Source organism: Gorilla gorilla, chromosome 8, assembly GCF_029281585.2.
Source record: "Gorilla gorilla gorilla isolate KB3781 chromosome 8, NHGRI_mGorGor1-v2.1_pri, whole genome shotgun sequence".
Lineage (NCBI taxonomy): Eukaryota > Metazoa > Chordata > Mammalia > Primates > Hominidae > Gorilla > Gorilla gorilla.
The window spans coordinates 126,788,392-126,805,000 of NC_073232.2; the positions used below are offsets into that span (position 1 = coordinate 126,788,392).

Below are 16,609 nucleotides of genomic sequence, written 5' to 3' on the forward strand. Positions count from 1 at the left end.
ATCAGCTTTTAGAGTCTATTCTGGTGAATTTGGATCCAGTAAATGAGAGACCAGTAAAATGTGCCAATGTAGAGCTGGGGTCAGAGTAGTGCATTATAGACTAAGCACCAAACAGTCTGGTGAGGTCAGCAGATGCTGCACCTGGAACCTGATGAATCACTGTTTTCCCATCTGCATGATTTGACTTTTCTCTTGAATGCTTTTCTAAGAAGCTGACTAGTAAGGCCAAGGCTTACTTTGTCTAACACAAGCATTTGGAACAAAAACCACAGTACGTTTAAGGTAAGAGGGGAACCCTTTCCCTAGCCAAATGGCCTTTGAACTTAGTTTGCTATAAGGGAAAAAGTCAGTAAAAAGTAATTTCACCTAAACCCTAGCCCCAAGAATTAGTGACCACGAGCGTATGGCCTACAAATGCAGCTGGCATCATCTTTTAATTGTGTCCTTACCCGCAGCTTTTCCTCGGTCTTCGTAGATTGCTTACAGTCGGGATGCCAAACGGTGGAGCCTGAGAAGACAGAATGCACTGCTAAGAGCCAGGAAAATGGAAAGATACAAAGTCCTCTTAGACAGCACTTCTGAGAATGGCTCCTATCCCTCTTTCCCCATCATAGGAAGGTGTTATTGCTTTATGTCCAAGTGAATCATAACACAAAAATCAGACATGTCCAAAGCCTAAGTGAGTTTTCCTGATCTAGCCCAAGCTTGTTTGATAAAGGTCATAATTCTAGACCACAGAGACCACCAACTGGGCATGAGTCTTTTGATGCAAGAGATATTTAGTTCTTAATCGTGTCTTGTTATTTTTCAACCTTATTATCATCCTTTAAAAGGAATGCCTGAGTGCTTACTACAAGCTGCATTTAATTTAAAAAATAATAGCCATTGTTTATATAACATCAAAACAACCAAGCAGTTTAGTTGAGGGGAATAAAGTCAACCAGATAGTCTATGTCCAGAAGCAAGACTTACTGAATTTTTCATTGATTCAATTATACATAGTCACCTACAGAGAAATGAGAAATTAAACCAACTAGTAGAAAGGGTGAAAGTTAAATTATAAATCCAAAAATTGCCTTTGGCCTTCAATCTTTTAAGTAATTTTCTAAAAAGTCTTTGCTTTTAAACTAGTGAAGTAACTATTTAGGTGTTATTTTCTGTTCCTGAGTCAACAGTCTCACTTTCTCATATTATGAAGCACTTTAATGCGTGGTACCAGCATCACAGAATTAAACAAAACACTTATCTCCAATAGAAGCTCTTATAAGAATCCAGTGCCTGCTCATATGATTTTGTATGACTAGATACATATCAAATATGTCATTTATATGATTATGAGTAAGGCTGATATGTCCATGTAAGGACACATTCAAGTGTGGGGATGGACAGAATTTAAATGAGCACTTAAGAAGACTTAAGAAAATAAAGTTACTATGTTGAAAGCATAAATTACATAAATAAAATTCATAGTATGAATATCAGAGTTTCCACATTTCATGACTTAAATCTTTACCTCATTTTTTTTTCTTTTGAGACAGAGTCTTGCTCTGTCTCCCAGGCTGGAGTGCAAGTGGCACAATCTCAGCTTGCTGCAACCTCTGCCTCTCAGGTTCAAGCGATTCTCCTGCCTCAGCCTCCCAAGTAGCTGGGGTTACAGGCACGCACCACCACGCCTGGGTGATTTTTGTACTTTTAGTAAAGACAGGTTTTCGCTATATTGGCCAGGCTCTTTGGAACTCCTGACCTCAAGTGATCCACCCACCTCGGCCTCCCAAAGTGTTGAGATTACAGGCGTGAGCCACCACACCTGGCCAAAATCTTTATCTCTTTTAAGCAACAACCTGTGCATACTTGAAAAGTAACCAAATTAAAATAACTCATGAGTTATTTCACACCACTGAGCTTAACTAATATTAAATTAATGGCAAGAAAAAATACATTTTATATCAGCATAATACTTTAATCCTTATTTAACAATCATTTTTTCCATCTTCTTAACCCAGGGCCAAAATAAACAAACAAAAAAATCAAACAAAAAGCAGACAGACGTATAGGTCCCTTCAGCACTAACTCTGGCTCAAAGGCTGACTACAAAGCACAGGAAATCCTCTGAATGCAGAGGGCCCAGGGGTCAGGTGCAGGCTCGGGAGAAGCATTCGCTGTGAAGGTTCTGCTGAGCAGGAGTCACTGGCCAGGACACCGGGTCTGCGCACAATAGCACTATTGTTCTCCAGAGGTCAGGCACACAAGGAATGTGACTCGGACAGAACATCAGATGCTGAAGAAGATGAAACTGCTCTTTCTTCAGAGATGTGCCGAGAGGGCACGCAAAGGCTACGGAAGCACAACTCCAGAAGGTTTAGAGCAATCCCTGGAATTCCAAATGCAGCCTCAACAGATAGCCATTTATTCGTAGCCCGAATGTGCTGCATTTGTGCACTGCTTGAAACCTTCTCTCTCCAGCCTCCAGAACCACTCTGAATTGCAGAGCTGCACCCGGAGCCTCTGAGTCTGTTTCTAGCAGAGACAGGGTTGATTGGCACTCCTGTGTCTTTGCTTTTGAGTGCTAGAATTGACATGCTAAAATCTAAGCCCACAAACCAAATAAAGAATAAATCTGCTTTGTGCTGAGAAATGCAAAGTGACACCTGCCTATTGCCACTGCAGATGTAAGGCCTGTTGTCCTTGGGAAAACGTGTCATATAAATCCCGCATGAGGCCACAGATGCGGGTGCTTGTCACTTGCCTTCATAAGGCCTTTCAAAATTCCGTGATGTTTTTAATCACAGTTTTTCAGAGTGATCATTCTAAAGCCAAAAAGAAGTTTGGGTTGTCAATTTCTCATGAAGCTAGCCTTTTTTAAGGGGAGAGTAGCCAAGCTTTGCTTTAATACTCAAGAATCCTTTCTGTAGACTTTCCTAAGTTGCCTAAAAACAAAATTGAGAGAGCAAAGTGAACAACTCATTACAGGTACACATAGTGCCATGTGCAAAGAGAAATCAAGAAATGACATGCACAGGTAGTTGAGACCCAGTAATTACCACAACGGAACGAGCAATAGCTCTTATGGGTTTTGCTAATTTTACTGATAAACCCTTGTTTGATTAATAACTCTTTTCCAGCTAAAAATAGTAAAATGTTTACACAGATGGTGCTGTTTGACTAGAAGAGAATCCTCTCTTAGAGCCTCTCTGAGAAGTTTCAGAATTTCAGAGAACATAAAAACTGATCATATATATATATATGATCAGTTTCATAAAAACTATGATCATATATACATGGTCCTTTATATATATATGTATGCTTTTTTTTTTTGTCTTGGTTTTTTTTCTTCCTTTTTGTGGAGAATGGGGTCTCGCTTATTGCCCAGGCAGGTCTTGAATTCCTCAGCTCAAGCTATCCTCCCGCCTCTGCCTCCCTGAGAGCTGGGATTACAGGCGTGAGCCACCACGCCCGGCATATATATATGTGTGTGTGTGTGTGTATATATATATATATATATATATATATATATATATATATATATATATATATATAAAATAGAGTTGAGGATTCCCTATGTTGCCCAGGATGGTCTTGAACTCCTCGGTTCAAGCAATCTTCCCAACTCAGCTTCCCAAAGTGCTGGGATTCCAATGGCTCCCTGGTAAAAAGTACCTCTTTGACACCAGAAATTTCTCTTTCAGAGAGTGCGTTCTCTCTTGTTATCTCCTATTCTCTCTCTGTCTCTCTCTCTCTCTCAATATAAGAGCTAATCATCTTAATGGGGTGAAACAAGTCTGTGACATAATTCATCAAATATGAGATTTTCTTTTTGAAAACCCAGAGAACAGCAGCCTGGGAGGCCTCAAAAAGCCCTTCTCACAGGAGACTAAAAGGAGAAAAAAAGTAGCCATCAAATAAGTAACATTTCTAGAAATTTCTAGAAATTCTTTTAATCTTTTGTTTCCTAAGCATATTCCTGGGGGAGAGTTGGAGAGGAGATATTGCTGATTATCACTCTTCCCTCACATCCGAGCCATCAAATGTCGAGTTCTATTCATTTGATTAAGGCAGCATCACAAGTTCATTCGTGAACAGCCTGAGGGGCTCACTGCCAGCATGTCAACTGCTTGGCTGATTAATACTAACTGATGAGGTAACTTTTGGCCACAATCTTCTTGGATTTGGGTAGCCTCGCAGCTAATAACATGCCTCCTTCTCTAAAAACAATCAAACAAACATAGCAAGATTTCCTTTCCCCCAGCAAGGAAAACTTCTAGTGTTCTTGAGTCCACCTCACCTTGAAGATACATTTCCTCTCCTTCTGTGAACATCTGGTTGCATCTGCTGCATCGTGCACAGCTGGGGTGGTAATGTTTGTCACCTGCCTGCAAGAGAAAAGGTAGGGAACATTGAGTCTGCTCCTCGTCATGGATTCCAGAATCTTTTCTGGACTTGAGGATTTAGAAGAAAAGAGAGGGTGCTGAAAAAGGAAAAATAATTGTCTAATTGCCCAAACTTCCTACACCAACAGCCCCGGAAGCTAAAGCCAACTTCACTGAAATCGGGAGGGGCTCCAAGGCCAGCTACTCGTGGCTGCCTGGTGGGGCTGCCTTGCTTCTCGGTGTTTCTGGCTTCTATGTCTCCCTCTTGACCTGGATGGCTGCCACTAACACACCATATGCCTGAGATGAGTCACTCCATCTCCCCAAAACCCCACCTTGTTGGGAGCTAATGCTGTTTCTAACAAACCAACCAAAAATAAATGACCCTTATATTTAGCAGGTTCTTGCTTTCTTGGCTAAACAATCTGAAAATAATAAAATCTACCCCAATGGCATCAAGGTGAGAAAAGCTATAGTAAAATACATCATCCACTGTTTTTATCTCAAGGGGGGCCCTAAGTCTCCTCTATGCAGCTTGCAAAAATCTTTTGCCAGTGGCTTACATGAAGAGTTTTCTGGAGAAGGCATTTTACTAAGGTGGCTGTGCATTATTCATGTGCATTTCACATTCCTAAATATGACAGATGCCATCACAGCAGGTGTTGACTTCCCCAAAGCAAAGTGTCACTGGATACAGGGACAATTTTCTAGACAGGTGCCAAATCACATTAGAGTCATGCTCCGCATACATGCTTGACAAGAACAAATCCTTTCATTCACAGCCTAGCAAAAAATCATCACCACCTAAGAACTCTCAGATGGACTCTGATTAAATCATTTCCATCAATCCACCATCAAAACATTTATTCTGCATTAACCATGTACAAGGCAGTGGCTGAGAAAGAGTTAAAAATGGCTGTATCCTGCATCAGAACCTGCATGAAACTGCAACAGGAAATCAGATGTCACATGGTAATTCCTTTCTCATACTTTCCTATAAAAACTACAAGATCCACTTAGCAACCAGCACGTGAGGTGGTGGTTAGCCCTTTAAGATAATCAGGTGGAAAAAAAAATTGAAGTTATTTAAATTAGAAGTTAGGAATAAAAATCTTTTCAGTGGTGCCTGCCAGAAAATTCCAGAAGTGGTGCTCTTGTCCTCGTCCACATGCTACTTTTTATTTATTTGTAAAATTTTTTACTTTTCTGCAGAAGGAAGGGTAGGGCTGGGGGAGAGTGGCGAGAGAAGGCGGGAAATACCAACACAAAGTAGCTCCTGCCTGTAGGACATCTGAAGTCAAATGTGAGCAGAAAGGAGGTAGAAAGAAGACATTACTCAGTCCTAAGTGCTCAGTTCTAAACCAGGTTCGCTCAGCTAGGATGCCAGTGCTGGGAGGCCCAAGTTAGTCTGGGCAATCTCTGGACTCTTAAGGAAAATGTTAAGTGAAAAAATAAAGGCCCCTTGGCAAGACCATGGTGTTGTCTGCAGTGAAAAGCATACCTCTTGGTAAGCTACAAATAGAAAGAAATGTCTTCAAGCTGATCAAGTGTATTTATCATATTTAGTGGTGAAACGTTTGAGGCATTCTCATTACAGACAGGAACAAGACAAAGGTGTACAGTTTTACCAATATCATTCTACATCATTTTCCTCCTGGCCAATGTGATGTCAAGAAAAAGAAGTATAAAGATCACAAATACGAAAATTAAGTCATATGGCTAGATAAAAAATTAACATATAAAAACCATTATTTCCTATTCACTAGCAATAAAAATCAAGTAAATGTAATGGGAAAATGGGATCCCATTTGTAATAACAACTAATAAACCCTCCAATGCAAGATCTACACAAAGCAAATTACGGAACTTAACTGATGAACATAAAAGACCTAAATAAAAATGTATGATATTTCTAGATGGAGAAACCAAATATTGTAAAGATGCTGATTTATCAAAAATGAACCTATTAATGCAACACCCAGTCTAAATACCCACAGGAATTTTCTCTATAGACCTTGACAGGCTGCTTCTGTAAGTTTACGTGACAGAATAAATGCACACACAAAAAATACACTTTTTTGTGAAAGAGAACAGCAATAAGGAAGGATTTTCCCTTCCTGTCATAAAATTTTTTTCTAAGTCTAAAATAATTAAAGTACTTTAGTATGGGCATGGGAGTAGAAAATAAACCAACAGTAGAGAAGAGAGGAACCAGTTGCATAGCCATACATACAAGAGAATTCAGTTTATGATAAAGGTAATGGTTCAAATGAGCCGAAAGAATGGATTAATAAATAGAGAGGACAACTGGTTCTCCACTTACAGAAAGATAAATCTAGATTCCTAAGTCATAACCTATACAAAAATCAATTCCAGTCTGGGCGTGGTGGCTCATGCCTCTAATCCCAGCACTTTGGGAGACCTAGGCAGGAGGCTCACTTGAGCCCAGGAGTTCAAAACCATCCTGAGCAAAACAGTGAGACCTTGTCTTTACAAAAAAAAAAATAAACAAAATTAGCCAGGCATGGTGGCTTACACCTGTAGTCACAGCTACTTGGAGGCTGAGGTGGGAGGACTGCTTGAGCCCAGGAGGCTGAGGCTGCAGTGAGCTGAGATCATGCCACTGCACTCCAGCCTGGGTGACAGAGCAAGAGTCCATCTCAAAAGCAAACCAAACCAAACAACAACAACAACAAAACCAGAAAACAACCCCAATAAAGAAGTACTTATAATACTGAATCACATGTAGCCATTACAAGACTGATGTAAACTCATATTTACACACATGGAAACAGTTCAAGTTAATATTACCAAGAGAAAAAAAGTCAAGTGGAAAAATCATGCCTATAAAATAACCACATAAACTAGTGGCCAAAGCTGTTGAGACACTGGGGTAAGTCTGATTGGATTCAAATCCAGTTTCAGTATTGTGTGATCTTGTGCAGGTGACAATCTCTCTAATCCTCAGCTTCCACATCAATAAAATGGGTAGAAATAATAGAACTTACCCCACGCAGTTGATGAGAGCACTATTAGGAACCTAGTATATTGCCTGGCACCACGTTAAGTGCTTTAAAAGCCTAATTTTCTTCAACCCCCTCATCAATCCTGTAAGGCAGACACTCTTATGATTATTTACTTCAATGAGGACACATATGTACAATATACAGTATATGTATATTGATCTTATATGTGTGCCCTTCTTAGAGAGAAGACAGGGAGAATGTACAACTAGTTTGCTGTGGCTACCTTTGGAGCAAGAGGTGAGAGTCAGGAAGAAGTAAAGGAAGGGACCCTCACATTCTCCTTTGCAGCTATAACATCTCAACCCTTTATAACAAAAATATATTTTTGTGTTGCTGTGTAATAAAATAAAGACCAAGAGGGAAAAAAAGTCCATTTCTTTTGGAGCTGTGACACCTGAACTAGAGTGTTTACCCCAGCCCGTACTGGAAATGGGATCTTGGGCAGATCACAAGCTCTTGGAACCTCTACTGTAAAGTAGAGATGATGATGGTGATGATGGTGGTGGTGATGTGATGATGATAATGATGATGGTGAGTGGTGCTGGGGTGGTAATGATGATGATGATGATGATGATGGTAGTGATGGTGATGGTGATAATGATAGTAGTGGTGGTGATAATGGTGAAGGTGATGGTAATGATGGTGATAGTGATGACAATGATGAAGACAATGATGGTGATGATGATGGTAATGATGATATTGTGGTGAAGATGATGTGGTGGTGATGACGGTGATGCTGCTGCTGCTGCTGCTGACATTGATGGTAGTGCTGGTGATGATATTGTGATCATTCTGTGTCAATTACTCTTTTATGTACTCCATAAACATTAAGTCAATTTGTGTCACAATAACCTAAGAAGGCAGGAAGTATTATTATCCTTATTTTAAAGATAAGGAAGCTGAGGCCTGGAGAGATTTTATAACTCCTTTACAGTTACAGTTAGAACTGGTGGGACCAGGAAGCAAACCCAGGCAGTCTGGCTCTGGAGTGAGTGTTCTTACCCAGTACCACCACTAATGACCATACAGTATGTCACTGCTGTAACTACCTCACAGTGATACTGGTGTGATGACCAAAAGACATTTTGAAAATGGTGTGACACATTGCACAAAGTAATAACAATAACGATAGGAATAACAATGTAATAACTCTCTGCTCAGAGACAGTCCCAAGGTCATTCACAAAAAGAAGGCACATTAGTGTGGTTTGGATGCCAGTAAAAGGCTCTCTGGATGCCCTGGGCAGGCATAGGAGAGTCACTGTGTTCTATTAACTCACAAGATGAAGGGAAGTTACATCAACTTATAAGAGTTCTATCAACTCACAAGATGAATGGAAGTTACATCAAGGCCCCATGTGGCAGGACTTCGCTCTATAAATCATTAGTAAAAACACTGCTACATATACACCATGGAATACTATGTAGCCATAAAAAGTAATGAGATCATGTCCTTTGCAGGGACATGGATGAAGCTGGAAGCCATTATCCTCAGCAAACTAACACAGGAACAGAAAACCAAACACCGCGTGTTCTCACTTACAAGTGGGAGCTGAACAATGAGAACACACGGACACAGGGAGGGGAACAACACACACTGGAGCCTGTTGGGGGAGGGTGGCGGGGGAAGAGCATTAAGAAAAAGAGCTAAGGCATGTTGGGCTTAATACCTAGGTGATGGGTTGCTAGGTGCAGCAAACCACCATGGCACATGTTTACCTATGTAACAAACCTGCACATCCTGCACATGTACTATGGAACTTAAAAATAAAATAAAATAATTATATAAAAAGAAAACACTGCTAAAAAACCTAACCCTAGCCCATTGTAATGCCGGGGATGTCTTGACCTATGCATTTCCTTCATCCCAAGATGCCGAACATGTCAAGACATTCGGTGAGCCAGAGTTAAAAGGCATTGAGGAGTCGTTCTGTTTTTGCAGCAGTGCAGGCTTGAGGGGCTCCAGGATCAGATGCTTAAGACAAAGGAGCCCATCCTTCGCATGTGTGAGCCACCCTTCTGTTTCATTTCTCCTTACATAGGCACCCATGATGGTTCACAGAGAAGCCATGTGCACAAGGCCAGGAAAAGTAACAGAGCTGAACACAGACGGCAGTGCATATGCAAATTTACCAAAAATCAGATGTTGCTGAATCAAAATCATTTAAATTGGAGTTATTTTTAGGAGAAGGAGAAGTATTTCAGATCATGAGCAAAATGAAAGACTAAATAGCGCTCATATAAGAAACAGATAATAAGCTTGCAATTCATTGCAGAGAGGATGCTGTTGACTATAAACTTTTAAAGCCCAGCAGGAGCTTTGTTGTGGCAGACAACGGCATGAAGGTTGGTTTACCAGATACCTGGCCCCAGGCACACAACTGGCAGCCGTCCTGCCTGAGCCTGAGTGGCCAGAGGTGCTGCTAGAGAGCTCACCAGAGCGCCATCACTGCTCTTCCCCATCTATCTTTGTACCCTGTTCCTTAAAAAAAATCACGTCCCCATTTCTGGCCGGGCGCGGTGGCTCATGCCTGTAATCCCAACACTTTGGGAGGCCGAGGCGGGCAGATCACGAGGTCAGGAGATCGAGACCATCCTGGTCAACACGGTGAAACCCCGTTTCTACTAAAAAAAAATATTAAAAATTAGCCAGGCTTGGTGGCGGGCGCCTATAGTCCCAGCTACTTGGGAGGCTGAGGCAGGAGAATGGCACGAACCCGGGAGGCGGAGCTTGCAGTAAGCCGAGATCGCACCATTGCACTCCAGCCTGGGCAACAGAGCCAGATTCTGTCTCAAAAAAAAAAAAAAAAAAATTCACGTCCCCATTTCTGCATTTTCACATATTCAAAATGCTTTTATAAAAAGACTACATTGTGGCTAGCATGAAACTCTATGAACAACTGACAATTTGCTTATTTAGGTGAGTTTTACAAAGTACCTGCCTACACATATGAAGTGCAAAAAATTGTTTGCCTTTAATAGTGCTGGTTAAATCAGACATCTGTAGTTATTATTGCTATTTAGTTAATCTCTAAATTGAAGTATGAACTTTAGCATACAAACCAGGATTCTGGGGAAATAACATCTACTCTAATGCAAAATTTAGTGTAAGTCACAACGTTATTTATAAACCCTTTGTCTGGAAGAGCAGAAAGGAGTTCCGAACTCTTTGTGGACATGAGGTACAGGGAAAGGGCTACAAGCTTTCGAATCAGGAAGTCTGAGAATCATACCTCAATTTACTATCCATAGGGCCTCAAATATGTCACTCTTTAATATCTCCAAGCCTCAGGACACACATCTGAAAAATGCAAAGGGCTGGGCTAGACAATTTCAAGTCCTATTCAGCTGCAAAATTCTACGTTTCTGTGTGAAATCCCATACCCTCTACAAGCTCACATAGTAGTGCTAACAGAAGAGCAATTTTGGTAGAGAAAGAACATTCTTGATGGCAGAAAAATGGAGTTTAACCAATGATTCCTCCGTGTCTGTTACCCAGGAGAAATTCTAATGCCCTAAGCCCTGAGCCCATGTAATATGCTCCTGGGAACAGAAAAAGAGAATTGTGATTCTAGAACCCACCCTTGGACAGAAAATCTGCTCATCTGATAACCTGCTTAGCTCCTGGACTGCTGACAGTCCCTTTTAGTTTCTTTCCTTTACCGCCTTCATTTCTCTAGGAGTGCTCTACTTGTGGCATGAGCCCAGGAGATGGGAAGATGGCCCTGAAGGTCAACCTTAATCCACTTATAACTTATGTTCTGCCTACTTTTAAAAAGGACTGGCTGATTCTTATCAGAGAAGGACATGATTTTAAAACAATTGATCAAGAACCTTAAAATTCAAAGACCCAAGCTCAGGCAAACATGTTTGTTGTGATGTGAGCTTCTTAGCAGATGAGGGCAAAAGAGGAACTGATAGGCTGCCAAAGTCTCACTGTTTGAAAAAATGGCCACACACACTTGTCACTACAGAAGCTAGGTTTCCTGATTCTAAGTTAATAACAGTCATTGTGGGCTGAAGTTCTATAAGGTCTTACTTTGTGTAAGGCTTTGTATCAAGACTTTAAATGATTCACAACAACCCTATGAGGTAGGTTGGTGCTATTTTCCAGTCTTGTTCTACAAGCAAGGAAACTAAATTGTTTTACCCAAACCCACCAGTGCTTCCAGAAGACAGAGCTAGGGGTAGAACCCAGGTAGCTGACTCAAGGTCCACATGTTAACCCTGTTAAACTACCTCCTAAAAGCACCAAAGGAATTCTCATACAGGGACCCTCAGTTATGGGACAGAAAAACATCTTCCACAGGAATTTCACTGATGATAGGAAGTATTTAAGTAGTTGTTTCTCATATAGACCCTTGAGAAATACCAAAGACGTAGCACTGAAAGATCACTAAATGAAGTCACTTCCATAGAGGAAGTTAAACTATCGAGGACTACATGTGTAGTTTTGTTTCTTGTTTTATCTTAAAAGATCTAACTTGATTCAGAGATGGTGCTTAGAATCCCCAAAGGAATAAGCAAATTGTTTTCCAGTCCCTAAAACTCTCCCAAACACAGCTCTGGTGGGTGGTGATTTCAGACTAAGGATATACAAACACCTAGAGGCCAGTGGGTTGCTTTAGATCAGGAGTTTTCTAACATTATTGCGCATAAGCAACACCCAAGAAGCCTTTTAAAAATGGGTTCGATGGCCTTAAGGTGGGGCCCAGATATGAGTGTCTTTATTTTATAAGCACTGAAATGAGTCTATGCAGATCACCATGAGATGGGAAAACACTGGTCTGGGTGGTACCAAAACCACAAACCTGTGGGTGGATGAAGAGATGAGGAAGCCAAAGGGAGTAACAGAGATGTGCTGCTTACGTGGCAGGTGCATGGGTGGAAGGGAGAGGCAGAATCACGTAAGTTCCCTGTTATGCTCCTGCAGAAAGGCAGTGCAGAGGCTGACTCAGCTTTTTTGCGTCTACTGGTTTTTTCACCCTCAATTGGGAGAGGTTTCCAATGCAACTAGACTGGCTTGATCTCTAAGCTAAACACTCACCTGTTCCAGGAGGCTTTTCTCCTGATGCAGCATCATGAACAGGCAGGATAATGAGGGCGTGCCTTGGCCGTAAATATGTATTCTGGGCAAAGGTGAATAAATCAGTCTGCCCAGGCAGCTTTCACAAAGCCTAGAGGGCTCTATACAAGTCTGTGCAAAGCCAACCTGCACAAGTGAGAACATCCTGTAGCCCTACAGCCTTACTAACTGCGAGGCTTCTGAGCTCACAGACACTGCTTTAAACACGTGTGCTATGTCAGAGGAAGGGTCAGCAGCTTATCCTTCTGAGTAAGGGTGCATAAACTAGTTTAGGGAGAAATAAACCATTATACTCTAACTTTCATCATAGAGTAGAAAGACATGGGCTTTGGGAGCAAGAGAACCCAGGGCCTAAATTCTAGACTGAAAATTGGACTTTGGGCACTTTTCTGGACTCATTTCTTCACCTGTAAAAACTAGTATAAGAAAACCTACTACGGCCAAAGTGCAATGGTTTGTGCCTGTAACCCCAGCAGATCACTTGAGCCCAGGAGTTTGAGACCAGCCTGGGCAACATGGAGAAACCCCATCTCTACAAACAACACAAACATTAGCTGGGCATGGTGGTACTTGCCTACAGTCTCAGCAGCTGGGGAGGCTGCAGTGGGAGGATCACTTGAGCCCAGAGGTTGAGGCTGCAGTGAGACATGATTGCACCACTGCACTCCAGCCCAGGTGACAGAGGAAGACCTTGTGTGGAAAGAAAAAAAAAAAAAAAAGAGAAGGGAAGGGAAGGGAAGGGAAGGGAAGGGAAGGGAAGGGAAGGGAAGGGAAGGGAAGGGAAGGGAAGGGAAGGGAGCCTACTATGTAGGATTGCTATGAAAGTTAAATAAACAAAGGCAAGTTGGTAGCAAAGTAACTGGTGCCAATCAAAGCAGGTGAGCTTTCTTCCTCTCTTTCCCACTAGGTTATAAATTCCCTTAAAGAACTGGGCCACACCTGTATCTTCATAACTCTATACCTCTCATGCTTCCCACAAGAAGGTGTTCTAGAAATGTCCAGTGAATTAATATGCCAACAGAAACCTCTAAATAGATTTGCAACCATTCCCTATACAATTACTTCGGCCAAAAGATGAGTAAAAGGTCAACTTCTTCTGTGCCTCAGCTATCATTTCAGTATTTGCTTGTTTCCAGACACCATGATAGGCACCTCACAAACTTTACCCCACCTGACTCTCCCAGCCACAATGTGAGGTAGGTAATATGCCCATTTCACAGACGAGGAAATCAAAACTTAGAGAGATCAGGAAATCACCCAAGGCTACTCAGTTAGCAAGGGATGGAGCTATGATCTGAATCCAGGTCTGTCCAACTCTAGAGACTGCCCAGAGCCACTTTTGTTTTCCCAGGCCTCAGGAGCTCAGTTAATATTGGGAAGGCTCTAGTCAAGATCTGCACTGGCAAAGCAGATCTCCCATGACTTTATATATCCTCTTTCAACTTTTTTAAAGGATACAAATAAAAGTTTATTATATAAAATCGAGCCTTCATATTTCACAGTTTGGCAAGGCTAACGACTAGATCATGTTGTAAGTCCTTAACGAAAATTTTACCCTTCCCATTCCCAACTATTAAAATGGCCTAATCAAATGTTACAAAAAACGAAACAAAGTACCACTATAAATAACACCAAGTGCTTTAAAGACAACTATTCCAAATGTATTTTTTAAAATTTAGCAGACTTTGTTAGAGCAGTTTTAGGTTCACTGAAAAACTGAGTGGAACCTGCAGAGAGTTCTCATATATCCCTTCTCCCATACACACAGTCTCCCCCACTAAGAATGTCCCCCAACAGAGTGGTGCATTTGTTACAAATTATGAATCTACATTGATATATCATTATCACCCAAGTCCATAGTTGACACTGGCGTTCACTCTTGGTATTGCACATTCTATGGGTTTAGACAAATTTATAGTGACATGTATCCATCATTATAGTATCGTATGGAATAGTTTCACTGCCCTAAAAATCCTCTGTGCTCCACCTATTCATCCCTCGTATTATTTATTGACATAGGTGACCCCCATGGTATGGGATGCTGTGATCCTGAATTCTTGCAAAGCATCCCTGACAGCTTTGGCCTGTCCATCATTTTCAAATTCAACAACAGCAATGTCATGTCTCCCAAGTACCAAACATACTTTGTTGAAAGCGGGAACTGATATGATAGCATGAAACATCATCCTCTCATTAGTCTCTTCTGGTAAGTTATTCAGGAATACAACACAGTCTGGAAGGTAAACAGGGACCTGAGGATGTGGTGTTGAATTTCCTTGGGAGTTAGCTGAATCTGATGTTCCCTGACCAGGCATTTCCTTTGCACTTGCTACATCCTGTTCTATAGAGTTTTTTCTTTTCTTCACCAGCAAAAAAAAAAGCCATAAATTTTACATATTATATCAACTGTCTCTTACAAGGTAGGTAGAAAGTCTTCAATACACCTCCCCCCACCTTCTTTGCAGGGGGAAAGAGGTATGCCTTTTTAATTATTTTATTTTATTTTATTTATTTTTTGAGACAGAGATTCACTCTGTTGCCCAGGTTGGAGTGCAGTGGTGCGATCTTGGCTCATTGCAACCTCTTCCTCCCAGGTTCAAGTGATTCTAGTGCCTCAGCCACCTGAGCAGCTGGGATTACAGGTATGCGCCACCATGCCTGTCTAATTTTTGTATTTTTAGTAGAGACGGGGCTTTGCCATGTAGGCCAGACTGGTCTCGAGCTCCTGGCCTCAAGTGATCCACCCACCTGGCCAAATTTTTAAGTAAAATTATTTATTGCAGTATAGCATTGAGAAAAATGCACAAATTCTAAGTGCACAGCTTCGTAAGTTTTCATAAATGCAACATACTCTATAACTAGCACCCAAATTAAAAAAGAAAAGAACATTATCTGCACTAAGAAAACCCCTTGTGTCCTCTTCCAATGATGACTATGCCTTCCAATCACTATGTTGACTTCTAACCCCACATGCTAGCTTTGCCTGTTTTCAGTTTCCATCAATAGAAGCAAATATGTCTGACTTCTTTCACTCGACACTTTGTGAGAATTATCCATGTTAGTGTGTGTAGTCATACTTCACTAAATCTCAATTCCTTTGTGGAAATATACTAGATTTTATTTATCCATTCTACTATTGATGGGCATTTGGGTAATTTAAAAATTTTGGCTGCTTTTCTGGGCATGGTGCCTCATGCCTCGGCAGCAATTTGGGAGGCCGAGGCAGGTGGATCGCTTGAGACCAGAAGTTCAAGACCGGCCTGGGTAAAACAGCAAAACCCCATCTCTATAAAAAAATACAAAAATTAGCCAGGCATAATGGTACATGCCTGTAGTCCCAGCTAATTGGTAGGCTGAAGTGAGAGGATTGCTTGAGCCTGGGAGGTCAAGGCTGCAGTGAGCCGTGATCATGCCACTGCCCTCCAGCCTGGAACAGAAAGAGATGTCTCCGAAAAAAAAAAAAAAATATTGGTTTTGGCTGTACTGAATAGTGTTGCTATGAAAATTCCTGCCCATGTCTTTTGGTAAATTATATACATATTTCAGTTGTATATATATACATATATATGCATGGGAATAGAGAGTATGTGGCAAGGTCATAGGATATGTTTATGTTTAGCTTCAGTAGCTACTGCCAAACCATTGTCCAAAGTGGTTTTTGCTCTGTATTACAATTTTAATCCAAGAGGAATTTAAAGGAATTAAGTAAGAAGAATCATATTAACAGCACTTTGCCAAATGGATTCTCAAAGTGTTTTTCTAACCTCTGTGAAGTGAATGATCTTTATAAAATGGTCTCTAAGGAAAAGCTGTGCAGTTTAATCTCATCAGGTATCCATTATTCTAGGACCTCCAAAGTGCCACTGAACAATTTTCAATTCTCCTTTCATCTTCATCCTTCTGTTGCTGCTATCCTTTGAACTGATGGAGAGACGTGGATGGCATGCAAATAACCTCCATATTTAATTCCTAAATTGACCTGATATCAGCAAGCAAGGGTTGACATTGCAATAGTTGGATAACTTTTTGTAAGTGTTTGCCATGAAGCCTCAAAATTGGCTTCTTCTAGTCAGGACCAAGGCTCACTGAAAACACAAAAAAATTGGGTTTAGAAGTTTGAGGACTTTGGAG

The 16,609-nt window shown here is 41.1% G+C and overlaps 1 protein-coding gene across 15 annotated transcripts in view; it reads right to left on the reverse strand.

Annotated features, from left to right (window-relative positions):
* ABLIM1 (actin binding LIM protein 1) overlaps nt 1–16,609 on the reverse strand; it is a 390,799-nt gene that overhangs the window by 56,565 nt on the left and 317,625 nt on the right. For all 15 annotated transcript variants that reach the window (XM_019034674.4, XM_019034676.4, XM_019034678.4 and 12 more), the window contains exons 7-8: nt 4,283–4,370; nt 450–508 (exon numbers count right to left, since the gene is read on the reverse strand). In XM_019034674.4, coding sequence (XP_018890219.1) covers nt 450–508; nt 4,283–4,370 — 147 coding nt within the window. The remainder of the gene's footprint in view (nt 1–449; nt 509–4,282; nt 4,371–16,609) is intronic.